This window comes from Dryobates pubescens, chromosome 11 (assembly GCF_014839835.1).
Source record: "Dryobates pubescens isolate bDryPub1 chromosome 11, bDryPub1.pri, whole genome shotgun sequence".
NCBI classification, from domain to species: domain Eukaryota; kingdom Metazoa; phylum Chordata; class Aves; order Piciformes; family Picidae; genus Dryobates; species Dryobates pubescens.
The window spans coordinates 36,859,990-36,887,137 of NC_071622.1; the positions used below are offsets into that span (position 1 = coordinate 36,859,990).

The window sequence follows — 27,148 nt, forward strand, 5'->3', positions numbered from 1 at the left end:
CGATTGGCGCGCGGACGGCTCCAACAGCCTCGAGGAGGGCGGCGGGGCCGGGCCGTGAGGGAGGGACTAGAACTTTCCGCGGCCGCGGGCGGACTCTCGCCTCAGCCCGGAGCTGCCAGTGCCTGCGACCTGCGCCCTCAGGCAGCAGGGAGACAGCCGACATGACCCACTTCAACAAGGGGCCCTCCTACGGACTCTCCGCCGAGGTCAAGAACAAGGTACGGGAGGCGGCGGCGGCGGCAGCACGAGGCTCGACCGGGCTTTGTCTGCACCGGGCCGGCGGGGGCGGGACGAGATGCGACGTCGGGCTTCGCTGCCTCCAGCTCCCGACGGGGATCCCCGCGCGGGTGCGGCGCGGGAAAGGTGCTCCCGCCGGCGGACCCGGGATAGCGCTCTCTTCCGTGGCGCTGCTCGGGAAACTTGCAGCCGCACCAGGAGCCGGAGAGGTGTCAGCACTGGGCCGACCCGTGGGTGGCGATGCTGCGGTTCGCGGCGCGTTCCGTGCTGGCCGCCCTGGACATCCCGCTCGCCTCCGCGGGCGCTGTCCGCGCTCCTCTCGCCGGGAGCCAGCGCGGAGCCGTGGGCGGTGCCCGAGCTGCCGGGGCAGGGCGCTACCGGCACCCAGCGGAGGGGAGCGGCTCGGACTCGGCGCGGCCCGGCCCCCCGCGCGGCGCATTCCAGCCGCATGATCTCATGGGCACGGACGGGCCGCGGCCAATCGGCGCGGGCCCCGCAGAGGCCGCGCATTGTGTGCGCGGCGCGGCCCTGCCCCGCCCCTGCCGGCCCGGCGGGGCACACAAAGGCGCCGTGCAGCGGGGGGGAGCGCGCGCTGGCGGGGCCTACCGCAGCTTCGCGTCCTGCCGGGAGCTCTGTCCTTAGGGACGGCCCCCAGCGGTGGCCGTTGTGATAGGGGCTTGTCACAGCGCCCGGGGCTTCGGTGGGCGACGGCAGCCGAGGCTCTGCCGCCGGAGAGCTGTGCACCTTTTGTGGTTTGTCTGGCTGAGCTGCTCTGGCTTGACTCCCGCGTTCTTCGCGTTCTGTGGAACAAAAGCTGCCTGTCTTCGCGTCCTGTTCCACAGGCTGATACCTTGCAGGGAACAGTTGCCCGTAAGAGGAAAAACTTTTGCAATAAAACTTACACCGGTAAACAACTGGGCATAAATGTTTGCTCAGTGTCTTTATTCGCAGGCTTAAATTCCGAACGCGGTGTTTAGTAACTGGTTGTTTCACCCGCAAGGCTGGCTTCAGGCTTCAGCACATCCACAGGTCCTGTTTTACTTGTGGTTGACTAGAAGGGGAAGGAAGGAGTGAAGTAGTTTTAAGTATTGCAATTTATGCAGAAAGTCTTAAATTAATGTGTTGGAAACTTCACAAAATATACTTCTTTGATCTGCTGGAGGGCAGAGAGGCTCTGCAGAGGGACCTCGACAGGCTGGGCAGATGGGCAGAGGCCAAGGGCAGGAGACTGAACACATCCAACTGCCAGGTTCTGCACATTGGCCACAACAACCCCATGCAGAGCTACAGGCCGGGGTCAGAGTGGCTGGAGAGCAGTCAGGCAGAGAGAGACCTGGGGGTGCTGGTTGATGGTAGACTGAACATGAGCCTGCAATGTGCCCAGGCAGCCAGGAGGGCCAATGGCATCCTGGCCTGCATCAGGAACAGTGTGGCCAGCAGGAGCAGGGAGGTCATTCTGCCCCTGTACACTGCACTGGTTAGGCCGCACCTTGAGTCCTGTGTCCAGTTCTGGGCCCCTCAGTTTAGGAAGGAGGTTGACTTGCTGGAGCATGTCCAGAAAAGGGCAACAAGGTTGGTGAGGGGCTTGGAGCACAAGCCCTATGAGGAGAGATTGAGGGAGCTGGGGTTGCTTAGTCTGGAGAAGAGGAGACTCAGGGGTGACCTTATTGCTCTCTACAACTACCTGAAGGGGGGTTGTAGTGAGGCAGAGGTTGGTCTCTTCTCCCAGGCAACCAGTACCAGAACAAGAGGACACAGTCTCAGGCTGCGTCAGGGGAGGTTTAGGCTGGAGGTTGGGAGGAAGTTTTACACAGAGAGAGTGATTGCCCATTGGAATGGGCTGCCTGAGGAGGTGGTGGGGTCGCTGTCGCTGGGGGTGTTCAGGGCGAGGCTTCACAGGATGCTTGGTTGTACGGTTTAGTTGATTGGGTAGTGTTGGATGATAGGTTGGACATGATGATCTTGAAGGTCTCTTCCAACCTGGTTAATTCTATTCTATTCTATTCTTAGTTTGGTTTTCTTAGGATGGTTGTAGGCTTCTGCCGTGAAGTTTGATCACATCGTGTAACCAAATGTGTTCCAGAGTAATGACTTCTAATGGCTAAACTTAGTGATTGGTTAAAAAAAAGACAGCAAAACATATGTTGTGTGTTACTGCATGTCAATTAGGAAGAAAATTAGCCATTTTCTACTTTCACATTATTGACAGAATCACACAGGCTTGGCAGGGATTTCTCCATGGAGATGAGAAGAAATTAGTTTTCCTTTTTTTTTCAGTATCTGTCATCAGCCTCCTTAGGGCCTTTTGAGAGGAACTGTTCCAAGCCCCTGCCTTAACAGAAGGTTTGAAACTGGTGTGCTTCACACCCTTTTTGGTAAAGGGCTTTCTACTTTATCTTGCTGTTATTTTGCTCACTTTTTCTGCCTTTTTTTTTCCCCCCAGTGCAAATAGATGTGCAGGCTTCTGCTGCAGTCCTTGGAAATGTCCATGTAGCAGTGTCACGACAATAATATTCAGCTGTGGCAGGGAAAATTGAATTAATCTCCTTTAAAAAGAAAACACCAAGTAAACAAAAAACCCCTAACCCACCCAACAACATAAAACTCCAGCAAAAGGTGAAGCTTTGAACTTCAGAGAACGTAGCATCTGCTGTAAGATCAAACTCCAAATCACGTGTGCTACAGGGAGGTAGAATGTGAACCTCTGTTTCTCTGGGTCTGTAAAGATCAGAGTCTTCTTTTTCTAGATTCTGTCTCAAAATACTTGGAAAAAAATTTGGTTTGCAGGACTGTTTTTTTGGTACTGATCTTCAGTGGTGGTTTGTAAAGCCCTGACCTTTGTGAGGACTGTGGTGTTACTGTCTTCCTGCTTCCACGATGGCGAACGTTAGATAACCCTTGTCTGAAATTTTCGGTGCTGATCCCCAAGCAGTGTCTTCCTGCACAAAACAGATGTTGATGGCTGTGCTGCCTGAGAACCCACCTCTGCTGGACAGAAGAGTGTCCAGGTTTTGGTTTTTACTCTTGATTTTTCTCATTTGGCATTATTTTACTGTCAGCTTTTGTTTACAGGGGTGTTTGAATAGATGAGCGTAGCATGTCCTGATGCTTTTTGTGGATTCTGTTTAATTAATTGATGATCAGATTCTGTCTCTGAGTTTAAATCTCTGTTTAGTTACATGTTAAGGGATTTTGTTGAGGTTTTTGTCTTGTTCCCATCCTTTAGAGCCTCCACCCTTCTCATGTTTTGCTCCTTATCTTAGCTGACATTGAGGTGTCTGGTCTCTGTTATGGATCCATCTTCCTCTTTCCTGTAAAGAATGGATGGAGTTTGGGCACTAATTCTCAGCTGTAAGGAAACTTGGATGCATGAGAAGTGTGTAGGTAGTCAAACCAGTATAATCCCTTTGAAGCTGATCTCCCTTTTGCTTGAAATATTTGATCCAAACCAAATACTGTGCGAGAAGCCCTTTGAGCTGAATGCAGTGGGAGAGTTTCTGCAGTATGTGAGGTTCACTTGTGATGCAGTGAGATGAAGCTACAAGCTGATGTTATGTTTGTCTCTAATTTACAACTGAGGCAGATAAGGAATTGGCAGAAATTTTTGCTTCATTTTCTGGTTGCATAAGGTGCAGAGCAAACAGGAACTCCAGGCAGGAGGAGAGGTTCCAGTTCTTTCAGCTGCTTCCTAGTGACTCCACCCTTCCCATGGAAATGGTATTTGTGTCGGGCAGGCATTTATCTTCTCCCTCCTCTTACCTTTGATACACTGCCAGTTTCACCTCCATGCGAGAGGAAGGACAGACAGAAATACGGTGTGTGGGGAGTTAAACTTTGCATAGTGTTTGGCTGTCTCCATTCCAGTCTCTGCCCTTCCTTCCAGGCCATCCCTCTGCCAGGAAGCAGGCACTGGTCAGTACCATTTGCAAAACTTTGTAAAGATACCAGAGTGACTGAGGTGACTTGGTCTGTCCTTGCAGCTGCCCCCCTGAAAGGTCAAGCACTGATGTCAGGGAAAAGGAAGGGAAACAAACTTTCCCAAGTGGAGGCTGTTAGACAAACGGAACTTGCAGATTAGGAGCTGCTTTGTTTACAAGTGTGCAGGAGGGCAGTCATACTGCCTGCTTTCCTTCTGGAGGGCAAATCCAGACTAATAAAGAATTGAAGTCTGTAGTGAATAATGCAAACTACTCCTAGATATGATTATCGTGTTCCTCCCAAAACTGCTGAGGAGAGAATTTTTGTACTGTATTTCACTTGTTACAGGCCAAATGCACTGATTGAATTACTTTGTCCACAAATTCCTCTTGTGTGAATGTTTTCATCTGGGAACCAGAGTCAAATCATTAACTTTCAGGTATTGTAACTAGTCATTTAATGATCAATATCTGGGTGAGTGTAGTTTTTATTCTCCTTTCAGTAATATAATTTTCCTTCTTAAAATTTAACTGTTCCTACTTGTTGTGGCCTTCCATAATTCTTGGAGACTGTTGTTCTTTAGCAAACCTTGAGTTTTGCTCACTGCATTTTATGAACCTTGAGTGAGAACATTTGCTCCTGATAAAGTGTATTTCTATTAATGCTGTCTGGAATTATGCAATACAAATGAAATTGTACTGGATAAAGGCAGTGAAAACTTCATCTTTGAGAGCACAGGTGGATATCTTGTGTGATAACTGACAGTACAGGATCTCAGCATTCCCATTCTCTTCTACCTGGATATCTATTAGGAACAAGAGGACACAGTCTCAGGCTGCACCAGGGGAGGTTCAGGCTGTATGTTAGGAAAAAGTTCTATACAGAAAGAGTGATTGCCCATTGGAGTGGGCTGCCTGGGGAGGTGGTGGAGTCGCCGTCACTGGAGGTTTTCAGGAGGAGACTTGATGGGGTGCTTGGTGCCATGGGTTAGATGTTTGGGTGGTGTTGGATTGGTTGATGGGTTGGACGCGATGATCTTGAAGGTCTCTTCCAACCTGGTTTATTCTATGTATTCTATGTATAGCATTTAAAGAAGCAGAATCATTGGGGTTGAAAAAGGTCCTCTATGATCATGAAATCCAGCTGTCAATGCAGCACCACCATGTCCACTAAACCATGTCCCAAAGTGCCATGTCTCCACATTCTTTGAATACCTCCAGGGATGGTGACTCCAGTTCCCTGGGCAGCCTGTTGCAATGCCTGAGAACTCTTTCAGTAAACAATTTTATCCTAATATTCAATCTAAACCTCCCCTGCTGCACTTGAGGCCATTTCCTCTTGTCTTATCACCAGTTGCTTGGGAAAAGAGACCAACACCCACCTCACTACAACACCTTTTCAGGTAGCTGTAGAGAACACTGAAGTCTCCCCTCACCCTCCTTTTAGACTACCCAGCCCCAGTTCCCTCATTTGCTCCTCACAAGACCTGTTCTGCAGCTTCATTGCCCTTCTTTGGACGTGCTCCGGCAACTCAGCGTTCTTCTTGCAGTGAAAGCAATACCTTTAAGTAATCTCTACCTGAAGTAGTACTCTGAATTATATACCCAAGTTGTAAACAAATGTGTTTCAGATAAAACCATCCTGTGCCACCTTTTCTGCGATGGGAACTCTCACTCAGTTATATGGGGAATAAATGAAAGACCCAGGTGTTTGTGTTGGTGTTGGTGGGAATACTGGAACAGCGGCATATGCACTGAGATTTTAACAAAGGCAGTTTGGGAGGAAGTAGCAGAAGAGTTTTACAAGATCAATCACTGAAGTTAGGCATGTTCCAGTTAACTCGTGGCTTCTGATCACTGATCATACCTCTTGAAGTCAACATTTACTACCTAAATACCTCTATCAGTAGGCATAGCATTAAAACTTTCCTCTGTGTCAAACTGCTGTATTTTTTCCAAAGAGCTGTGGTTATTTTTTTTCCATCTGGATCCAGGCTTTAGTAACAAACTAGCAGTTCAAATGAACAACTTCATAACTTTGTCTTTCATATTTCTTATGTTCCAGAAATCATTCTGGGTGTTAAGCATTCTGTATTTTTTTTTCCACAGCCATTCCCGAAGCTCCTGTATAACTCTAATATGCAAAGATTAATGAAGTGCTGAGTGAAAACTTTTGTTACAGGTTTAGTTGCAAAAATCTGTCAACTAGGTGCACAGAATGCATTCAGTGTAAGAGAATGGTTCTTAATGGTACAGTCACAGTATCACAGGATCACCAAGGTTGGAAAAGACCTCAAAGATCATCAAGTCCAACCTGTCACCACAGTCCTCATGACTAGACCATGGCACCAAGTGCCACGTCCAATCCCCTCTTGAACCCCTCCAGGGATGGTGACTCCACCACCTCCCTAGGCAGCACATTCCAATGGCTAACAACTCTCTCTGGGAAGAACTTTCTCCTCACCTCCAGCCTAAACTTCCCCTGGTGCAGCTTGAGACTGTGTCCTCTTGTTCTGGTTGCTTGAGAGAAGCGACCAACTCCCTCCTGGCTACAACCTCCCTTCAGGTAGTTGTAGACAGCAAAACTTTCCACAAAGCATAAAGATGACAGTGGAATAACTCCATAGCTAAAGGTACAGTCAGTGTTTGGCACAGTTTCACTTCTGGCTTGTTTCACTTCAAACACATTCGTGATAAAAGCAATGAAAACTTGTTTTCTCAGTCTTAAAACAGAATATATTCTCTAATGTACCAGTGACCAAACAATGAGAATTCTCCCAACTTGTTTACAGTATCCCTGCTGGTTACTTCTTTCTGGTACTCAGTTTTCCACTGGCCCTGTTACATCTCGGTTGTGTTCAACATCTCCTAGAAAATGGTGCTGCTGCCTGTCTCCCCCTCCTTCCAAATCACGTGCTGGCCATTCACTGTGCTCTTAGTCTTCTCACAAAGTATTTGCCACCTCAGCTGCTGAAATGGGAGTTTGCTGGAGATTTTGCACAGGACTTTTTTTCTTAAAGAGCCTTAGTCAAGCAGTAGCTTTATTAAGCTGCTGTAATACAGTAATTTGTATTCTTCTGGTGTAACACCCTATGTGTAACCCTGAGTTAACACCCTGTTAGCTCAATAGCCCTAATCAATAACTACGTGGTTGGGTTTTGGGGTTGTTTTTTGTTCTTTAAGGGAGGAAGCTACTCCTGCAGTGTAGAAGTGTAACTGCAGTGCCTTTATTAATGTTCAGCCTTTACTGTCTGCTCTCTCTCTATTTCAGTGCATCTAATCCATTTTCATCTTCCACTGTTACTGTCTCAGAACAGGTCTGCTCTCTTAGCATGTTTCAGGTACAGGTTTCCAGTTCTATGGTTACTTCGATAGAAATATTTAACACTACAGCAATAAGAAGTAGTACTCCTGCCAAGTATAAAGTGGTGGTGATGAAAGCTAGGTGGCATTGAGTTGACAGTTCATACCTGTGATGCATCTTCTTTTCGTGGTAAGCAGAAGCAAGTCATTTGCCATGGAAACAGTTCCCTTGCCAGCAACTTGGATGGTAGTGCGTCTGTCATCTGCTTAAAGCCTCCTGTGTTTGTCAGCCAACACTACCTGTTCTGCAGGCTTACCCAAACCCACGAACAAGGAGTCTGCCTCTGAAGCTCTTAGACAGCCCCTCTGGGTAGACATACCCTATATCCAGTTTCACTCCTGAGTAGGTGAGCTGAGACAAACCTGTGAAAGCAGCTACCCAGTTGACATCTGGCAGTTGTTGCTGTAAACACAGGAAGCTAACTTTTTTCCCCCTCAGTGGTTTAAATCCCATGTAAACCTTCACATGTCATTGCCAAGCCAACAGTTATCTTTTGGAATCCTGCTGAGTCTCAAAACTTGGTCACTTGAAATGGTGCACACCCATGCTTGAACTGAGAGAAATGTGCCCCAGCCCTGCGTTAAGCCTCCTGTAAGGAAGGCAACTTCCAATCCCATCTCTTGGCTTACACCTTTGTTTTTTTCCTAAGAGGGAAGTGGCATGCTGTAGCCAGAATTGGCTCCTGCCTCCTCAAAATGAAAGCAGAGGTGGAGCACCAGGCTGCTGTGTGTGTGCGTGAGGACAGCAGAGATGAGAACTCTGCTGTTGCTGCCAGCAAGGCATGGTGCCTGTGTAAATGACGGGTGAGGATGCTTGCCGTAAACATGAATATTTAACCTTGGGAAGCACAGGGGCTCTGCACTTCCACATACGAAGCACTTTTGATGAGTTTAAACCATTTTTGGTGGTTTTGGCAGATAGTAAACTTTTAGTGAAACTTGTGCTGGCGGTGGGAAAACCTAAAACTTGCTGAGGTTAATGTTTAAGGGCGGGCGTCAGGTACTGAGTCTTGCATCCTTTACGTGCAAGCTCACAGTATAGCTGTGGCCAGAACACCTCTGAAGAAAGCAAAGAGAGTTTGGCAGGGTCAGGACAATTACATGGGATTGCAGTCTCAGAAAATAGAAAGCTGACTTTGCATTGCAGTAATGTTTGCTGGTTTGAAATGGACAGATGAATGTGCACATAGGAATGTGTCATCTCAGAGGCAGCTTGAAGCTCAGAAGAATGCCTGTCACAGTCCTGTTACCGAGTCAGTACCTGTACAAGACAGGGGGGTGCATGCATTGCTTTGGGATAATGGCATGTCAGTGACTTTAGTAGGCTTTTTTTTTTTTCTCTTCTTGGGGGTTTATTTTTGTAAGAACATTAATGCAGAGGCTTTTTCTTGCCTTCAAATGGTGTATAATTTGCTGTGGAGAATAAAGGATAGAAGGGTTTTTTTGTACTCAGAATGGTTAGCTGCTGTAGCCATGTAACACTGTATATGCTGTGCATCTGACACATCCTTTTAAGGCAAACTTTGTAGAGATTCCCATCCCCTGTGGAACTGTACAGGAAAGGCCTTCAGTAAAAATGGGCTTGGGGCCCGGACATGTAGGGCGATTTGAAACAGATTTTTTCAAAGTGAGATCATGTGAAAATCCTTTTTTCTTTAAGAAGGACTCTTTTTTGCTTAAAAATGCTTTTTGTAAGTATCTGATTCTGAACAGTTGCTAACTTGTGTAGCTATATTCAGCAGCAGACTGCTTTCTTTGAAGGGTAAATATTTTTGGGTTTGCAGTAGTGCCTCAGAGTTAACTTCTGTCGTTGTTTCCCTTTAGTGGGATTGAAGTACAATGTTGTTCTCAAAACCAGTCTTAACTTTCTTCAGGTGGGTGGTTCTATGTTTGGGTGTGGGATTTTTGTGTTTGGGTGGGTTTGGTTTGGTTGGCTGCTTTTGCGTGGGGGTGTGTTTGGTTTTGTTTGGGTGGGGTTTTTCCCCTTTAAAAAACTCCTAAAGAATAAATCCCCCCACACACACACTTTTTAAAGTAGTGCAGAGTTTAGTAGATGTTAGGAAGGAAGACAATGAAACTTCTTGCTGCTTTTATATAAACCCACCTCTTACCTGAAGCAGATACCATTCCGGGTGTATAAATGACAAAAGCCTTCAAGGTGTTAGTCACCCCGGAGGATCTGGCAGTAAGAGAAGCCCATTACAGCAAGGCATGAAGTGCTGCAGTTCCACCTGCAGTCTAGTGCCCTGTTTGGACTCTCACCAAACTGCCTTACTCAGTCCCAGAGTGCTTTAAGCCTTGGTAACTTGCTCTGGTCACTAATTCTTGCTCCTTCCTGAGAAGTGCTCTCAAACCACTCCGTGTGTCAGTGCTGGGGAGGCCGAAGGAACCTGCATTTTGAGTAGCATTTCGCAAAGCTTGTCTCAAGATTCAAGTTTTCCTTAACTTTTTGGAGAGCTCTGAGTTGCTCATTAGACAGCACAGTTCCTCTGGCTTTGGTAAGTGAAGAAGGTTTGAAGAGGAGAAGAAGGGTCAGAGAGAATCAGATTTTGCCATCCTGTTTGGCAGGTGAAGGAATGCTCATCAATTGCCTCTTGGGAGAGGGCTGCAGGGGCACATACCATTTACTTGTGATGTGCTTTAGAAGCTGTTCTACTGGGGAGCAGAATACCTGAAGTGGAAGGAATATATAATTTCCTGGATTGCTGTAGTTGAAGAGTACTCTCAGAAAGATACAGTGGTGACTGATGTTACTCTTTCTAGCCTTTGAGAACTACTCTTCCAGCAGAGTTAAAGTACAAGTTGTCTTGGGAGATGCTTCCTGGGTTGCCAGGAAGACTAGGCTGGTTTCAGACTTTCTGGTTGGTTGTCCTTTTTTTGCCCTTTATATACCAGATTATTCTGTTAGATTATTTGTGTATATTTCTTCTTCCTCAAAACAAGAGCACCCAGGTATCACTGCAGTCTGCTAGAACAGCAGGTTACCAGTATTTCCAGGGCGGTGCTCAGCAGGTAGTTTGAGATGGTGTCATCACTAGTGATATCAGAGCCTGCCCAGATTCATGGTGTGGTGTCACAGCTCAAGCCAGTCATGCTGGAGGCAGCTTTCAAAGCAAGGAGAATCTGTTCAGAGAATAAGAGGCTTCTGGGTGTCAAGTTGGATCAACGCTTAGCTGAGAAGAAACTTTGTACCATAGTGTTCCTTGAAGTGAAAACAGCAATGGTTTCAGATAAGAGGTATGATATATAATACTAATATAGATAACTATATATAATCTATACTATACTAGTACCTCATAGTAGTATAATAGTGCTGGAACCATCTTCATTTAAACCATTCAGTAACACGGAGACTAAGGATACACTGCAAAGGGACTGGATGGCGCTGATCATAATGTATGGTGGCAGGAGGTGCTACAGTTTCAAGCAGAAGCTGATAGCTACAGGGAGTTGCCAGAAAGCTGTGACTGTGAAGAAATAATAACAAGAAATGTGAGAAAAGCTGTGAGAACAGATCCCTATGGGTGAGAGCAGTGCAGTGGCACAGCTGCAGAGGAGAAGGGAACTGGTGCTGAGTCCAAGGGCAGGTGCACATCTCATCTGAGTTGTTGGTGTGCTCTGGGGGAAAAGCTGGTAGTCTTTGCTTCTTGAGTAGTTTGCAGGCTGTCACAAAATCATGCTGACCACCAGGGAGTAGAATGCTTAGTTCTTCCAGCCTGTTGATCTGGCAGCAAACACCATGCATGATTACAGGCACCTTACTTTTAAAACGACTTGGAAACTTTGAGGCACAACTTGTTCTTGCTTCAGAACCGGTGCCTATGGGAAGAGGGCCAGGAATTTTGGATTAATGCTCATCCATCCTTCTGTTAAAGCCTACATTTTGATTTGGAGGGGGAACAGTGAGACATTGGTACATTGTCAGTTACACTACACGTGGAAAGTACTGTTGAATGTTAAGCAAAATGGATACAGCTGTGAAGTTCTTGTATGAAGTAGTACAGTAAGATGCATCTTCCAATATTAGTGCTTCCCCTTGCTTTCACCTGGATTTTTACCCTCCCTTTACCTTTGGGTGTCTCATGCACAAATTTGCCTCCTGACATTTGCATGAAGTCCTGGTCAACACAGATAAAATGAACAGGGAGTTTTAATTTCTCTTCTATGATGAAAGGTCATGGAGTTGGTAGCTGAAAAAGCTTGGTACCCTCTCGCTCTTTCTCACCCACTATGCTACTGATTTAGTCTGTGACTAAACAACTACTCTGCTGGCAGGCTAAAACTGTTCTGCAGACAAATACTGATTTATGTCCTTGCTGCTCTTCCTCTCCTCTGAAGCTTAGGTATGTTATCTATTTACACTATAGAATTTTAACCAGAAAGGTTTAACTGAGTTGTATAATTAGAAGAAGAAATCTAGAAAACCTTTCTGCTTGCTTAGGAGAAGAATGTTTACTTTCAGGCCACAGCTTGAGTCCTGTGTCCAGGTCTGGGCCCCTCAGTTTAGGAAAGATGTTGAGTTGCTGGAACATGTCCAGAGAAGGGCAACAAAGCTGGGGAGGGGTTTGGAGCACAGCCCTGTGAGGAGAGGCTGAGGGAGCTGGGGCTGCTTAACCTGGAGAAGAGGAGGTTCAGGGGAGACCTTCCTGCTGTCTATAACTACCTGAAGGGAGGTTGTAGGCAGGTGGGGGCTGGTCTCTTCTCCCAGGCAACCAGCACCAGAACAAGAGGACACAGGCTCAAGCTGCACCAGGGTAGGTTTAGGCTGGATGTTAGGAAGAAGTTCTTCATAGAGTGATTGGCCATTGGAACGTGCTGCCCAGGGAGGTGGTGGAGTCACCATCACTGGAGGTGTTTAGGAAGAGACTTGATGGGGTGCTTGGTGCCATGGTTTAGTTGATTAGATAGTGCTGGATGATAGGTTGCACTTGATGATCTCAAAGGTCTCTTCCAAGCTGGTCTGGTCTATTCTATTTTATTCTAGTCTGGTCTATTCTATTCTCCTGTGCCCTCTTCTTGGTCGCTCACATCAACCAGTAAGCTCATGCCACTTGTTTGGAGTGGACATTGTGCTAAGTGATGCAGATGTGTGATTCAGAATATCATGTGGGGAACGGAACAGGGCAGCTCAGGTACTGGCTGCAGGTCTGGAGAAAAAATTTAGGACTAGCCATATTGTCTGCCTCACTCCCACTGCTGAGGAGTAAGAGCTTCAGAAATCTTCTGCCATGGTACCAGGAGGTAGTTATGCTTTCATCTTTCCCCACACACTAGTGCCAAGTAAATAAAGAAATATCAACACTGGTGACTTTGGTCTCCTGAGAGGCACTGTTGATTTCAGTCCAAAGGATATATGTAGTCACCACTGAAACTGTAAAATTGTTCCACTCACAGTTCCAAATCAGCAAAAATTGCAAGGTTGATAGAGGGACAAATTGCTGCTTAAAACTTCTAACAACTTTTGGTCTTAAGAGCTGTGGTTTTCCCTTAGTTATCTTTTTGCTTTTAGTAGATATGACATAAATGTGTAAAAGTAAAATTAATACTTACCCCCCCCCCCCCCCCGGCTAGGCATGGATTAAATTCAGTATGAAATCAGTGTGACCCATACTTATGATACATCCAGTAAGCTCTTTCTACTTGATTTCCTCCCCCTCCCCCCCAGTTGACCAAAAAGCTAGTAATTTGTGTAACTTTAAGCAAGGATATGGGCCACAATAAATTTCTCCCTATAAAGAATATTAGCATCTAAAACTTAAGGCTTTGTTTGTTCTTTCTGTTCACTTTGAAAAAGTATCTGTGTGACCTCTTCAGGTACTAGGTTAAAGTCCTGGCTGTTTCTTTTGCTGTAGCTTACCCTGTGCTTTATTGACCTTGGAACACAGCCTGCTTTGCTGCACTTTCATAGGTGTGTAAGTCATACAATCATAGTATCAGTCAGGGTTGGGAGGGACCACAAGGATCATTTAGTTCCAACCCCCCTCCCATGGGCAGGGACACCCCACACTAGATCAGGCTGCCCAGAGCCTCATCCAGCCTGGTCTTAAACACCTCCAGGGAAGGCGCCCCAACCACCTCCCTGGACAACCCATTCCAGGGCTTCACCACTCTCATGGGGAAGAACTTCCTCCTTACCTCCAGCCTGAATCTCCCCACCTCCAGCTTCATTCCATTCCCCCTAGTCCTATCACTACCTGAGATCCTGAGAAGTCCCTCCCCAGCCTTCTTGTAGCCCCCTTCAGATACTGGAAGGCCACAATTGGGTCACCTTGGAGCCTTCTCTTCTCCAGACCGAACAGCCCCAACTCCTTCAGTCTGTCCTCATAGGAGAGGAGCTCCAGCCCTCTGCTCATCCTTGTGGTCCTTCTCTGGACACCTTCCAGCACCTCCAGATCCCTCTTGTAATAGGGGCTCCAGAACTGGAGGCAGTACTCCAGGTGGGGTCTTACCAGCACTGAGTAGAGGGGGAGAATCACCTCCCTTGCCCTGCTGGCCACACTTCTCTTGATGCAGCCCAGGATCTGAGTTATTGAGGCTGGAAAAGACTTCTGAGACCATCAAGTCCAGCCTAAACCAACATCAGCTAAACCATGCCATCAAGTGCCACATCCAATCTCTTCTTAAAGACCTCCAGTGACAGTGACTCCACCACTTTCTTAGGCAGCTCATTCCAGTGCCACCCAGAAGGTGCATCTTACAGGATCAGGTCTCTCAAGAAGTCCCACAGCATACAGAGCCTGCCCTGCTTAGCCCAAGGGTGCACCCTCAACCTGTTACTGCAAAGAGCTCTTATGACAGTTCTTGGGAGGCTGGAGAAGTAATAAACCAAACTCCACTTCCTACACAAGGATGCCAAAATGAGAGGCTGGGACCTGCCCCCTTCAGTTACCCATAAAGCAGCATAAAATCAGCCTTCCAGCTGGGTGCTGGGACTGGAAAGAGACCTTAGAGATCATCTAATCCAACCTCCCTGCCATGGGCAGGGATGCCTCTCAACTAGACCTTAGATCTTAGGACTTGTTGACACAGTTTCTGTGAGGGGTTGCTCATTCACTTTGGCAAGCAGATGCTTTATTGTTAACATTTTAGACCAGAGAGCAGTGTCTTCAGGTGCTTACTAGTACTTCAGTGTGCTGCGTGTCACACATTGGACCCCTAAAGCTTGAGTCCACAGAACTCAGCAGTGTGAGCTGTTGTGACAAAACAGTAACTCTGAAAGGTTGATCTTTTGTACCCAAGTTGTGTGTTTGTTAGCCCCAGTGACTTAACACTCAGTGCTTGACCTCTTGAGACACTGTTACAGTCTTTTTCCAGAGCAGCAGCAGTATAGACAGCTGAACTCTTAAACCAGAGATCTGGCATCTGTCTAGCCCCTGATGTACAGTGTGTACTGTGTAATTTGGAAAAGATTAGTATGAAAGGACAACTGAAAGCCCATATGATATCACTTATGGTGTGAAATACTGGTTAACATCAGCACTCAAACTTCACATGCTGCAGGCACATCGAGTAACTTGAGGGGACACAACCAAAGAGTTAGAATTGGCTGACAGAACTTAATCTGTTTCCAGGAGTCCACACACTTGATAAACCTAGTGATGATTACTGTTCTTGTGCTACAGATGGAGGGAGGGCTTTTGCACTGTAGGAAGGAGAGTTTTTACACTGAATTAGAATTAACCAGGTTGGAAGAGACCTTTTTGAGATCAAGTCAAATCTATCATCCAACACCATCTAATCAACTAAACCATGGCACCAAGCACCCCATCCAGTCTCTTCCTAAACACCTCTGGTGGTGGTGACTCCACCACCTCCCTAGGCAGCCCATTCTAATGGCCAATCACTCTCTCTATGAAGAACTTCTTCCCAGCATCTAGCATAAACCTCCCCTGACACAGCTTGAGACTGTGTCCTCTTGCTCTGGTGCTGGCTGCTAGAGAGAAGAGACCAACTCCCACCTGGCTACAGCCTCCCTTCAGGTAGTTGTAGAGGGCAATAAGGTCTCCCCTGAGCCTCCTCTTTTCCAGACTAAGCAACCCCAGCTCCCTCAGCCTCTCCTCATAGGGTTTGTGCTCCAAACCCCTCACCAGCTTTGTTGCCCTTCTCTGGACTGTAGGAGGTCCCATACAGGAAAGTCCTACATGAACAGGACAGGATGCAAGAACTGGCTGTGAAATTGCCAGAGGAATCAAGTTCATCCCAAGGATTTTATCCTGGGGCTTGCATTGGCATGAATGTCTGTATCGGCTTGCAGCAGGCAAGTGACACCTACTCTTTTCCTCCCATGACCTGAGACCACTATAATATTGACCACCTGTATAGGTTTTAGTTTCCTTTTGAAGATGTTTCTGCCCATTACATCTGTACCTCTCGAAGCACCAACAAAAAGCCAGTGCTTACAACTTTGGATGTCTTGTCAGATCTGTCAGAACAAAGTCAGGAACAGTTGGCTTCCTGCTATCTGGTTTCATACTCCTATAAAATCTTCCTGTCTGTTGCTCTTTATTTATTCATAACCCTGATGATGCAAACTTGAAATAAAGCTGCTTAGCTACTGCCTTCATCTTCAGCAGGTGATGCATGTGTTCCTGTGCTGTGGACTTGGGAGATTGAAGTACCTTCTATGACAGTTCAGAAATCAGAAAGGGTCAAATGTTGGCATGTTGATTGGTAGCATCAGTGAGAAAACAGACTATTTTTACTCACTTAGATCCAAGCTTGGAACATTGCATCCAGTTCTGGGCTCCCCAGTTCAAGAGGCACAGGGATCTGCTGGAGAGAGTCCAACAGAGGGCTATAAGGATGCTGAAGGGACTGCAGCACTACATGATGAGGAAAGGCTGAGAGCCCTGGGGCTGTTTAGTCTGGAGAGGAGAAGGCTGAGAGGGATCTGACCAATGTCTATCAGTATCTGAGGGCTGGGGGTCAGGAAGGAAGGGACAGGGACAGCCTCTGCTCACTTTTGCCCTGGGATAGGACAAGGGGCAGTGGATGTCAACTACAGCACAGGGGGTTCCTCTTCAACATGAGGAAGAACTTCTTCACTGTGAGGGTCACAGAGCACAGGAACAGGCTGCCCAGAGAGGTTGTGGAGTCCTCTTCTCTGGAGCCTTTCCAGCCCTGTCTGGATATGTTCTTGTGTGACCTGTGCTAGATACTGTGGCCTTGCTCTTGCAGGGGAGTTGAACTGGAAGATCTCCAGAGGTCCTTTCCAACCCCTAACATCTTGTGAGCCTGTTGTCCTTCCAGCTTCCCTTTAAAGATAGTAATCAAAGGAAATCTGGAACAACTGTGATAGCTGTGGAAAATACAAAGTATTTGGTGGTAGTGTTACATATATTCTGGCTGTAAAAGAGCTAAGAACTCAGAGTAAGCACAGCGCCTTGTTCCTGGTAGTACCTGACCTGTCATGCTCCCTGTTTAACCCCCTTCTTGTCACTTGTTTAAAACCAGATTCTGAAGTTTCCGTGTCCTTAGCTTACTGGGTGGGCTGGGCATAATTTTTGAAGAAAGTATCACCACTCTTCACTTTTTGTAATCTAGTTTCCCACTGTTTCAAAAACCAGAACAAAAATGCTGCCACACTTCAGTGAAACTGTAGTCAAGACAGTTCCAAAACTGAGCAGACTTAACAGTGATGCTTTCGGTGGCAACAGGACAAGGTTCTTGACGCTGAGGCTGGGTTTGCCTTCTGTAGTGATACCCAGTGGCAATTTAAAACCTCTTGAAAAACCTCAATATTTGCATACAAGATAAAGCACTCCAACAGCAAGGGAACATTTTTCAGGAGAAGTGATAAAATTCCATCTGATTACTCCTCAGTACCCCCAGTAAGAGGGGCAGCAGTTTAATATTCAGCTGAGTGGTAATCTCCCACATAAAATGCACCTAGTGTTCAATGAAGACAATTTTGGCTGGTTTCCTCCCCCCCACCCCCCTTATGTGCTTGCCAACAAGCAGTAAAATAGCCATGCTTGCAGGAGTCCTTAGACTTCTCATTGTTCCCTTCCTTTGGGCAGGGAGCATGATCTTTAAAATGTGTCTGGGTGGCATGACCATGGACTTCAAAAAAGTTATTCCCAGGTTTTAGATGAAATGAAATTTTAGCAAAATAACTTGTGGGAAGACAACTTTCAGTTTTATTCCAGACACTTGCAACTGCTAGATGAATACACTAGGACTTAGCAGTGTCTGAAACTGAAATGCAACCTGCCTGAATTTTCAGAAAGCATAATGGACAGGAGCAGGCAGTGTGAGCTTGCAGCACAGAAGGCCAGTGGCTGCCAGAGCTGCATCAGAAGCAGCAGAGATGGAGAGAGAGGATCCTGCCCCTCTGCTCTGCTGAGATCTCACCTGGAGTGCTGCATCCAGCTCTGAAGTCCTCAATACAGGAAGGACATGGGCTTGATGGAGAGGGTCCAGGCAAGGCCCATGAAAATGATCACAGCTCTGCTATGAGGACAGGCTGGAGGAGCTGGGGGTTTTCAGCCTGCAGAAGAGAAGGCGCTGGGGAGACCTAACAGCAGCCTACCACTACCTGAAGGGGGCTACAAGAAGGCTGCAGAGAGACTGTTTGCAAAGGCCTGCAGAGACAGGACCAGGGGCAATGGCTTCAGACTAGAGCACAACAGATTGAGATTAGATGTGAGGAACAGGTTTTGCACCATGAGGGTGGTGGAACACTGGAACAGGTTGCCTAAGGTGGTTGGGGCTTCATCCCTGAAGGTGAGGCTGGACAGGGCTCTGGGCAAGCTGATGTAGTTGAGGTTGTCCCTGCTGACTGCAGAGGGGGTTGATGACCTTTGGAGGTCCCTTCCAACCCAGCCCATTCTGTGATTCTGTTACATTTCTGTGGAACTAAAGAAAGAGATGAGGTTAAACTCCTCTCTGTGCCCACATGCACACTGAAGTGGCCATTTGAACCTACCATGGGCTATCAACATCCAAAGATCAGCCCAAACTGTCTGCTGGCTATTGACTGGAATATCAGAGCATAACCTGGTTTTGGCTTTCCTATGAATTCTTTTGCTTGTTTTGAACATGTCTACAGAAATACTGTGTGCTGTGTAATTTCAGGTTTTGTAGACAAGATCACTTGTGGGAGAGCTCTGTGTTCTTTAATGCGTCCGAGCGTGATGCTACTTTTCAGTCTCTTTGGGGCTGTTTCGGGATCGTTCTCCTTTGCACAGATGCTCGTACACAAAGTAACACTGACTGCTGCTCAGCTGACTTCTGCTCTCCTGTAAGTTTAAGCAAGCTACTTGAGTTCCACCAGATGTTGCAGGGGAGACAAATGAAGGCTGTGATCACATAAGCCTTGTTCCACAGGAAGTAAAAATAGCTGTGAGAAATCGCTGGTGAGCTGATTGCCAGGTTAGGAAGGAGAAAGAAGGTAACCAGCTTCCTCACACACCATTTTCAAGTTGTCAGCCTTTCTGGCAACCCCTCAAAAACATGACTACCAACCCTCTGCTATTGCTGCCATCAATGTCAGTGAAGAAATGTGGTTGTGTTGCTTCTGGTCTTGAGCTTAAGGAAGGTGCAAGAGACCAGTCTGTCTCTAAAGAGACAAAATTGCAGAGGCTTCCTGTATGCAGCTGTGAACTGCAGCGAGTTTTCCCAGTCTGCTTCTCAGCTGTCCAGTATCCACATCTTCAAAGTCATGACATTTTCCTCACTCTGGACACTATGACCTGAGTTTCCTTCTTCCTGACTCTATTTAGGCCAGCATTGGTCTAAATAGCTTTTTGGCCCTGAGGTGCTTGCCATCTCCTCCAGAATACTGCACAACATTTTACACCTTAACCAAGATCTTAATAAGCAAATGGATTAGTTCATTATCCTTATCTGTAACTAAGGCACCATAGCACCACCATCACAAATAGTCTAAGGGAAATAGCTCTTACTCAGACCAGTTTCTGAAATAAAGCCAGAGGTACAGGAATTTTCCATTCCCCCCTAGAAGTGAAAAAGAGCACAGCATAGTGTAATGTTTCATTGGTTCAGTTTGGAGTTGGGGATTACTAATGCTAGCCAAAATGTGGCGTTTGCCTCTACCCAAGTACTGCAGATAGGTTGGCACTGGGATCTCCTGCAGTGTAGATAGCTAATAGCTGCCCTTTCAGGGCTGAAGCCTAACACCATGCAAAACACACTGAATTTCTTTTAACCTGACATGGATGGCTCTGTGTTGGTCTCTAGTTAAGAATCTGAAAGCAGCCCCTGGAGCTGAATGACTTTCCATGAGGCAGAAATACTGCAAAGCACCTTCTGTACCGACCTATCCAGTTTCTCAGGGCTGCTCCCTCCCTGTCTTGCTCACTGACCCATGTGGGACACCTTCTGAAGGTTGAGAAGTGTTGCCAGCCTCCACAGTAGTGGCAGCTCTTCATTGCAGAGCAAGCAGCGATGCTTTCAGTGACACAGTGCCTTTGCTCCAGTCACCAGGACTGAACAGCACTGCACAGTGCCAGGCTGAGGCTGAGGGGATTGTGGAGCATGGGTGTAAGCATTCCATTCGTATGGATTAATTTCTAGTGACTGAAGCACTAACTGGTTTGAACATCTGGGAAAAGAGTTTCATTTAAGTCACCTTGCTAACAGTTCTGGGCCTCTGATACTTTTAGCTTCACAGCCCACTGCAGGTTTTTTCTCCTTGCAGTTTAAGACATAAGATCAGAGTTTATTCCATCAATCTTCCATTGGGGCCAAAGAAAAGAGAACTAAGAGGTTTACAAAAGCTTAAGTTTAAAAGCTCGTAACTCTAAATGTTGTAGCAACAAGGACAAAACCTCCTGGGTCACTTCCAGCAATAATAGTCTACCTTACAAATAAAGAGGTAAGGCCACCATAAGCTTTGGCTGAACAGCTGCAGCTCTGTTGTATGAAAGTTCACCTGTGGAAATGCACACCTGAGTAGCAGTGCCAATGGCAGGGCAGAATTCTTGTGTTCATAAAACACTCTTTCACCTTTCCTGCTGAAGTACAGCTTTGACAGAACATTTTTTTGCAAGGAAGTCCTCCTTCCTCTGCAGCTGTCAAAAGACTCTCTTCACAAGCTCCTGCAATGCTTGCAGTGGGAAGAACTGAGTACATCAAAGTGCTGGTTTACAAATGAATGTTTAGGAAAGCCAGAAACATCATAGCAAAAGGAGAGAAGACTTTCACCTCTACTCTGATAGTTAAAATCCAGCACAGAATTTGCAGATGACACCAAGTTGGGAGCAGATGTTGGTCAGTTAGAGGGCAGAAGAGCTCTGCAGAGGGACCTCAACTGACTGGACAGATGGGCAGAGGCCAACAGGATGGAATTCAACAAGTCCAAGTGCTGGGTGCTGCACTTCGGCCACGGCAACCCCATGCAGAGCTACAGGCTGGGGGCAGAGTGGCTGGAGAGCTGCCAAACAGAGAGGGACCTGGGGGTGCTGATTGACAGCTGCCTGAACATGAGCCAGCAGTGTGCCCAGGAAGCCAAGAAGGCCAATGGCATCCTGGCCTGCATCAGGAATAGTGTGGCCAGCAGGAGCAGGGAGGTCATTGTGCCCCTGTGCTCTGCACTGGTTAGGCCACACCTTGAGTCCTGTGTCCAGTTCTGGGCCCCTCAATTTAAGAAGGACATTGAGAGACTTGAAGGTGTCCAGAGAAGGGCAACAAGGCTGGGGAGAGGCCTTGAGCACAGCCCTGTGAGGAGAGGCTGAGGGAGCTGGGATTGTTTAGCCTGGAGAAGAGGAGGCTCAGGGGAGACCTTATTGCCCTCTACAACTACCTGAAGGGTGGTTGTAGCCAGGAGGGAGTTGGTCTCTTCTCTCCAGCAACCAGCACCAGAACAAGAGGACACAGTCTCAAGCTGTGCCAGGGGAGGTTTAGGCTGGAGGTGAGGAGAAAGTTCTTCACTGAGAGAGTTGTTCACCATTGGAATGTGCTGCCCAGGGAGGTGGTGGAGTCACCATCCCTGGAGGGGTTCAAGAGGGGATTGGATGTGGCACTTGGTGCCATGGTCTAGTCATGAGGTCTGTGGTGACAGGTTGGACTTGATGATCTTTGAGGTCTCTTCCAGCCTTGGTGATACTGTGGTACTGTGAATGAGTGGATAAATGCTACAGCATACTCTTGGAACTGCTGTGGGGGCATAGTTGCAGTTGTGTCTGGTGAAGTAACTTTAGAACTGCTTGTGTTACAGATTGCCCTGAAATATGACCCTCAGATAGAAGAGGATCTGCGGAACTGGATAGAAGAGGTTACAGGGATGAGCATCGGTGCTAACTTCCAGCTGGGATTAAAGGATGGCATCATCTTATGCGAGTAAGCATTTACTAAATAACCTCATTTTCATCAGCATTCCACTTCTGAGGGACTAAGGAGAGACTTTGTGAAGACTCCCCTCCACACACGTGAGCAATAAGTGATAGTAGGGTGGGAGACAGCTGCTTTGGTTCTGTGGAAAAGAATGAAAACTTAACTCTCCTTTCTATTTCAGCAAAGATGTCACATAACAGTGAAGCTCTCTCCTGCAATAAGCAAATGGCACATAATTCTTCTGGTCTGCTGGGCTTGTTAGATCTGAGCTAGGCACTATGTGTAAAACAAAACAGTTAACCCTTTTGATTAAACTAATGCACCTAATAAAGCATGAGTGAAGCTATTATATAATGCCTGCACAGTTGGTTATAAACACAAGATTTATTGTTAAAGCATTTCCCTTTTTTTCACCTCCCCAGGCTTATAAATAAGCTGCATCCAGGATCAGTGAAGAAAATTAATCAATCAAAACTAAATTGGCACCAGGTAAAACAACCAAAAAAATACCCCCAAAACTACGTCTCTAACCCTTCCAACCCCCCTCCAACAGTTCTTTTGTTCTGTATTAACAAGTTTGCTGTGAATATGGTACACCTTAAATCTCACTAGCACCAGGTGTTGTATGTGATACAGATGCTACAGCTGAGGACCCTGCAAACATCAACAGCAGTCAACAGGAAGCAGCTGAAGCTGGGATGGGTTGTAAAGGGCAGTTGAGCATTTGTATGTAATAGTGCTTTAACTGTTAGACAGAGCTGCAGAGGGGAGAAGAACATCCACCCCTACAGCAAAACCTTTCTCCAAGTTAAAGCAAGCTGTTAACTCTTTTATTAGATCAGCTGGAGTGTTCCATCCAGGCAGTGCTGCAAGGTGTTAGCTCAACAGCTTCTCTGTCCCAGCACCATCACTGTATGAAGTGCCCTCCTGAGAGGATGGAGAGGGAAGGGACCTAAAGAGACTCAGAAGCAATGGTTGTGTAACAGAAAACAATAGAGTGCAGACTATAGCATGCCTTTTATTTCAGTCTGTCCAGGTCTGGTTTCTTAGGAGTGCTTTATTCTAGCATTCCCCGGCCCTGCCCCCACCAAGGGACTGTCGGGCATCAAGCATTGGAAGGGTTGCCAGTTAGAGCTGACTGCCTTTTGCTGTTGCTGGGTCTAGCTTAGCACTGCCACATCATTCCCTTGGTTTCATTGTCACTGAACACCCCTAAATATGGTGGAGGGTTTTTATTTAAAAATGAAAAAACTTGTAGTACCTCTTAAGGCTTCATGAGGGAAGCTGGGAAGCTGATATTCAGCCCTTAATCCTTTTATGCCATACTGCTTTCCAGTTTCTACAGCACACAGTGCTGGACACACTGGAATAAATCCCAGCATTTTTGTTGAATCTGTCTTGAGGTAAGCAAGATACCTTCAAACCCAGTCATCTGTTCCCACTATGCACAGAGTTTACTCAGTCACCAACTGCTGAATTCAAATAGCATGTGCGATATGTCACGTGTTCCAGTTGGAAGCAAGGATTAGATTGGCATTTCTCTTGCAAGGGACTCAGTTGAGGCAGCTTTGTCATCAAAGCCCCCTCTGGCAAAGTTTATGGTACTCACAGATGAGAAGGTGCCAGGGCTAGAGAAATCCTTAGATTACTTTCTGAAGTCAGTATTAAAGGCTAAATTTCAGCCTTTCCACCAGTCACTTCACCATGCCAACTGTTAGGTCCAGTTGGCATAAGGCAGAGAGGTTGTGTAAAACAAGTGAAACAAACCAACAGCAGAAGGCTTTAAAATTAGTTCCTGAACCGAAACACTGAGTAGAAAACTCTTTGTTTGTTTGTGTGTTTTTCACCTGTTTAGCTGGAGAACATTGGGAATTTTATCAAAGCCATCCAAGTCTATGGCATGAAGCCACATGATATTTTTGAGGCAAATGATCTTTTTGAAAATGGAAATATGACTCAAGTACAGACAACTCTGGTGGCACTGGCGGGTTTGGTAAGTACTTGTATCCCTGGCAGTGGCACAAATCCACATGCCAGCCCTGATAGATGCACCCTGCTGCTCATGTAAATGTGGAAAACGGCACATACTGCGAGCCTGGGACACTGCAGAGGGCTGTGTCCTGCCGTGTGCCTCCAGGGAAGGCATGGAGTTGCCTGTAGCTGGCTTTGCTCTGGGGCTCTGTGTGTATGCACAGAACCAGGGGAGCTCACAGGAGAACACTAATCCCTGCAGAGTATCCTTTTGACAAGATACCTGGGGAGCATTGGTGGGCCACCTTTACATGGCATAGGGGACTGTTACCCTTCTCTCACCCCTGGCAAATCTTCTCCTAGGAGAAAAACCTGCTTGTGGCATCAGTTGAGAGCCCAGGGCCAGGGCTGCAAAGGCAGTATTCCTGCAACAGAAAATACACTTTAAAACACTGAATGCTCTTATTTTCCATCTCCCTAAATAGGCAAAGACTAAAGGCTTTCATACTACGATTGATATTGGTGTCAAATACGCAGAGAAACAAGCACGGAGTTTTGATGCAGGCAAACTAAAAGCTGGCCAGAGTGTCATTGGGCTGCAGGTGAGTCTGACCTTAGCTTGCAGTTCGTCTGTTACACTTGAGAACTTTCTTGTTTTGATAGCTGATAGTGGTGTTTGTGCAAAACCAGCTGCAGAACTAAAATACAGCCTTATCACGCAAGGAGATATGAGGCTTTAGTTTTTGTAAGCTGTTGGTAGGCTCGACAGGATCAAGTGACCTCCTGGAGGGTTTGTGTTTGCATAGAATAGAATAGAATAGACCAGGTTGGAAGAGACCTTCAAGATCATCGTGTCCAACCTATCATCCAACACCACCCAATTGACTAAACCATGCAACCAAGCACCCTATCAAGTCTCCTCCTGAACACCTCCAGTGATGGTGACTCCACCACCTCCTCCGGAAGCCCATTCCAATGGGCAATCACTCTCTCTGTGTAGAACTTCCTCCTAACCTCCAACCTAAACCTCCCCTGGTGCAGCCTGAGACTGTGTCCTCTTGTTCTGGTGCTAGTTGCCTGGGAGAAGAGAGTTAAAGCTGCAGTAAGAGCACTAAGGAGGAAGGGAACAGCTAACATTGGCGGCGGCGTCTCCCTCCTCTAGAGCAGCTTTTAAGTAGCAGTCTTTGAGTAGCTAAAGCTCCTTATGTGGTAGGAGCTTCTTTTTTTCTCTCTGCTTTCCTTAGTAGTTACATAAACCAAAACTGGCACAAAATCTTAACATTCCTGTGGTGGAGGAGCTGTGGCAGTGTAATTGAATCTTTGCTGTCCAAGGTAAAACCTACTGATTCCATGTGGATGCTTGCTTCTGTAGTAACTGCAGTGCAGCTGGGCAGATGCCAGTCACTGAAGTGCCTTAGTGTGACAGTTGCCTTTATGAAGCTTCCCTGTGAAGCTGGGTGTGGGGAAGGGGAGATTTAACCACAGGCAGTGGTAAAGCTCCATGAGGAAAGCCTGCACTCTGAATTTTCTGTCAGCTTTGAGTTACCAACCATATTTGCTTCCTCAGACTGTGCTTGCTGTACAAATAAAAGGTAACTTTCTCTGTCCTCTTCCTTCCCTCAATAAAGATGGGCACCAACAAGTGTGCCAGTCAGGCAGGCATGACTGCTTATGGAACTAGAAGACACCTCTATGATCCAAAAATGCAAACTGATAAGCCATTTGACCAGACAACAATTAGCCTACAGATGGGCACTAACAAAGGAGCAAGTCAGGTAAGCGGCAGAGCAGATCCAGCAGATCCTGGCGGGGTTGGAGAGCTTGCGGGCTGTGTGTGGCGGCAGGGCGCAGGTCAGCTGCGCTTCTGTGCGGTGATCCAGCAACTTCAATCTCTTGTCACTAACCAGTGTGGTTTGTGCTGAGTGCCTTAAGGCCCAGCAATGACCTGTGCTTCTGAAATTCTCAGCTGGCTGTGCTGTACCAAAGCAAAGCAGTCACTGCGAATACTAACGAGACAGAGGCAAGAAAGGAATTGCTTCCTGGGCACTGCCTCGGTCTGAGCACTCGGTGTAAACTGCAGCTCTCTCCACAAGGGTTTTCCTCTCAGACTGTTCACTACTGGTGAACACGTGCTGCTGGTGTATGCTTTGTCATACTTTAATCCTGCTTTCTAGCATGCCCAGTCAGGTGTACCAGCTGTAGTCACACAAGCTCCCTGACCTTACTGACCCTCCCCAATCCTCTCTTGTCAGGCTGGGATGCTGGCCCCAGGTACCAGGAGAGACATCTACGACCAGAAGCACATCCTGCAGCCCGTGGATAACTCAACAATTTCCTTACAAATGGGTACCAACAAAGTAGCTTCCCAGAAGGGGATGAGTGTGTATGGGCTCGGCCGACAGGTGTACGACCCCAAGTACTGTGCTGCTCCCACGGAACCTGTCATTCACAACGGCAGCCAAGGGACGGGCACCAACGGCTCCGAGATCAGCGACAGCGACTACCAGGCAGAGTACCCCGATGACTACCACGGAGAGTACCAAGATGACTATCAAAGAGATTACCATGGGCAGTACAGTGACCAGGGCATTGATTATTAGCCTTGCACCAGCAGTTCAGTATTAGTCCATTATTTTATTCAGTAAGAACGAAACTAGCCTTGTGGAATCGTTCCCTCTCTTTCCTACACACTATACTTAATGTACCTAAAGAAATACTGCCTTACATACATTCCTTTCTCCTTTCTCTGCCCTTTCCCTCTCTAGTTGCCTTTAGTGCTGTAACAGTTGTAGTCTACAGCATAAACAATAACTGCATATGAAGTAAAAGGAATACTGTGAAAGGGGGAGTGCTCTTGTACAGCCAGGGTGTCTCATAAGGAGCTCTGCATTTTCACATCCCTGCTGAAGTGGGGATTGACAGACCGTGTTCAGCCTTCATTTTACATGCTTACAGCTTTGCTGTTTGCCAGAGGAGACACAAGAATTCCCGTCTCAAAAGTTCAATGTGTCTTTGCCAGTGAAGTCTCAGCCATCTCATAAGCTGATTTAACTACCATTCCCATCTTTCTGAGGTGCTGTTTGCTCATGGTAAGTCGTGCATTAGCCAGAGGAGTGCATTTGTGATAGTGTATTCATTCCATTACCAACACTGACCAAACTCACACACAGTTGTCTTGCTAAAAAGGGAGCTTGTACAAAGTCTTGAGCCAACAGGAAGTCCGTGATGGATGGTGCATTTGCCTTTTATTGTGCCATAATGTATCCATGTAGAAATGCTTTTTCTTCCTTGAACTGTATTTATTGCCACACTTCTCAAACTGATCCCAGTGTATTTTTATAAATAAATATTTTTTCTTAAAGGTA

General features: G+C 46.8%; 1 protein-coding gene across 1 annotated transcript; it reads left to right on the forward strand.

Annotated features, from left to right (window-relative positions):
• Window positions 1-42: 42 nt before the first annotated feature.
• Window positions 43-27,148, forward strand: CNN3 (calponin 3). The gene is made up of 7 exons (XM_054165470.1): window positions 43-218; window positions 21,697-21,818; window positions 22,235-22,301; window positions 23,668-23,805; window positions 24,269-24,385; window positions 25,412-25,558; window positions 26,036-27,148. Exons 1-7 carry the CDS (start codon window positions 162-164, stop codon window positions 26,381-26,383), a joined length of 996 nt encoding a protein of 331 aa, XP_054021445.1. The 5' UTR covers window positions 43-161; the 3' UTR covers window positions 26,384-27,148.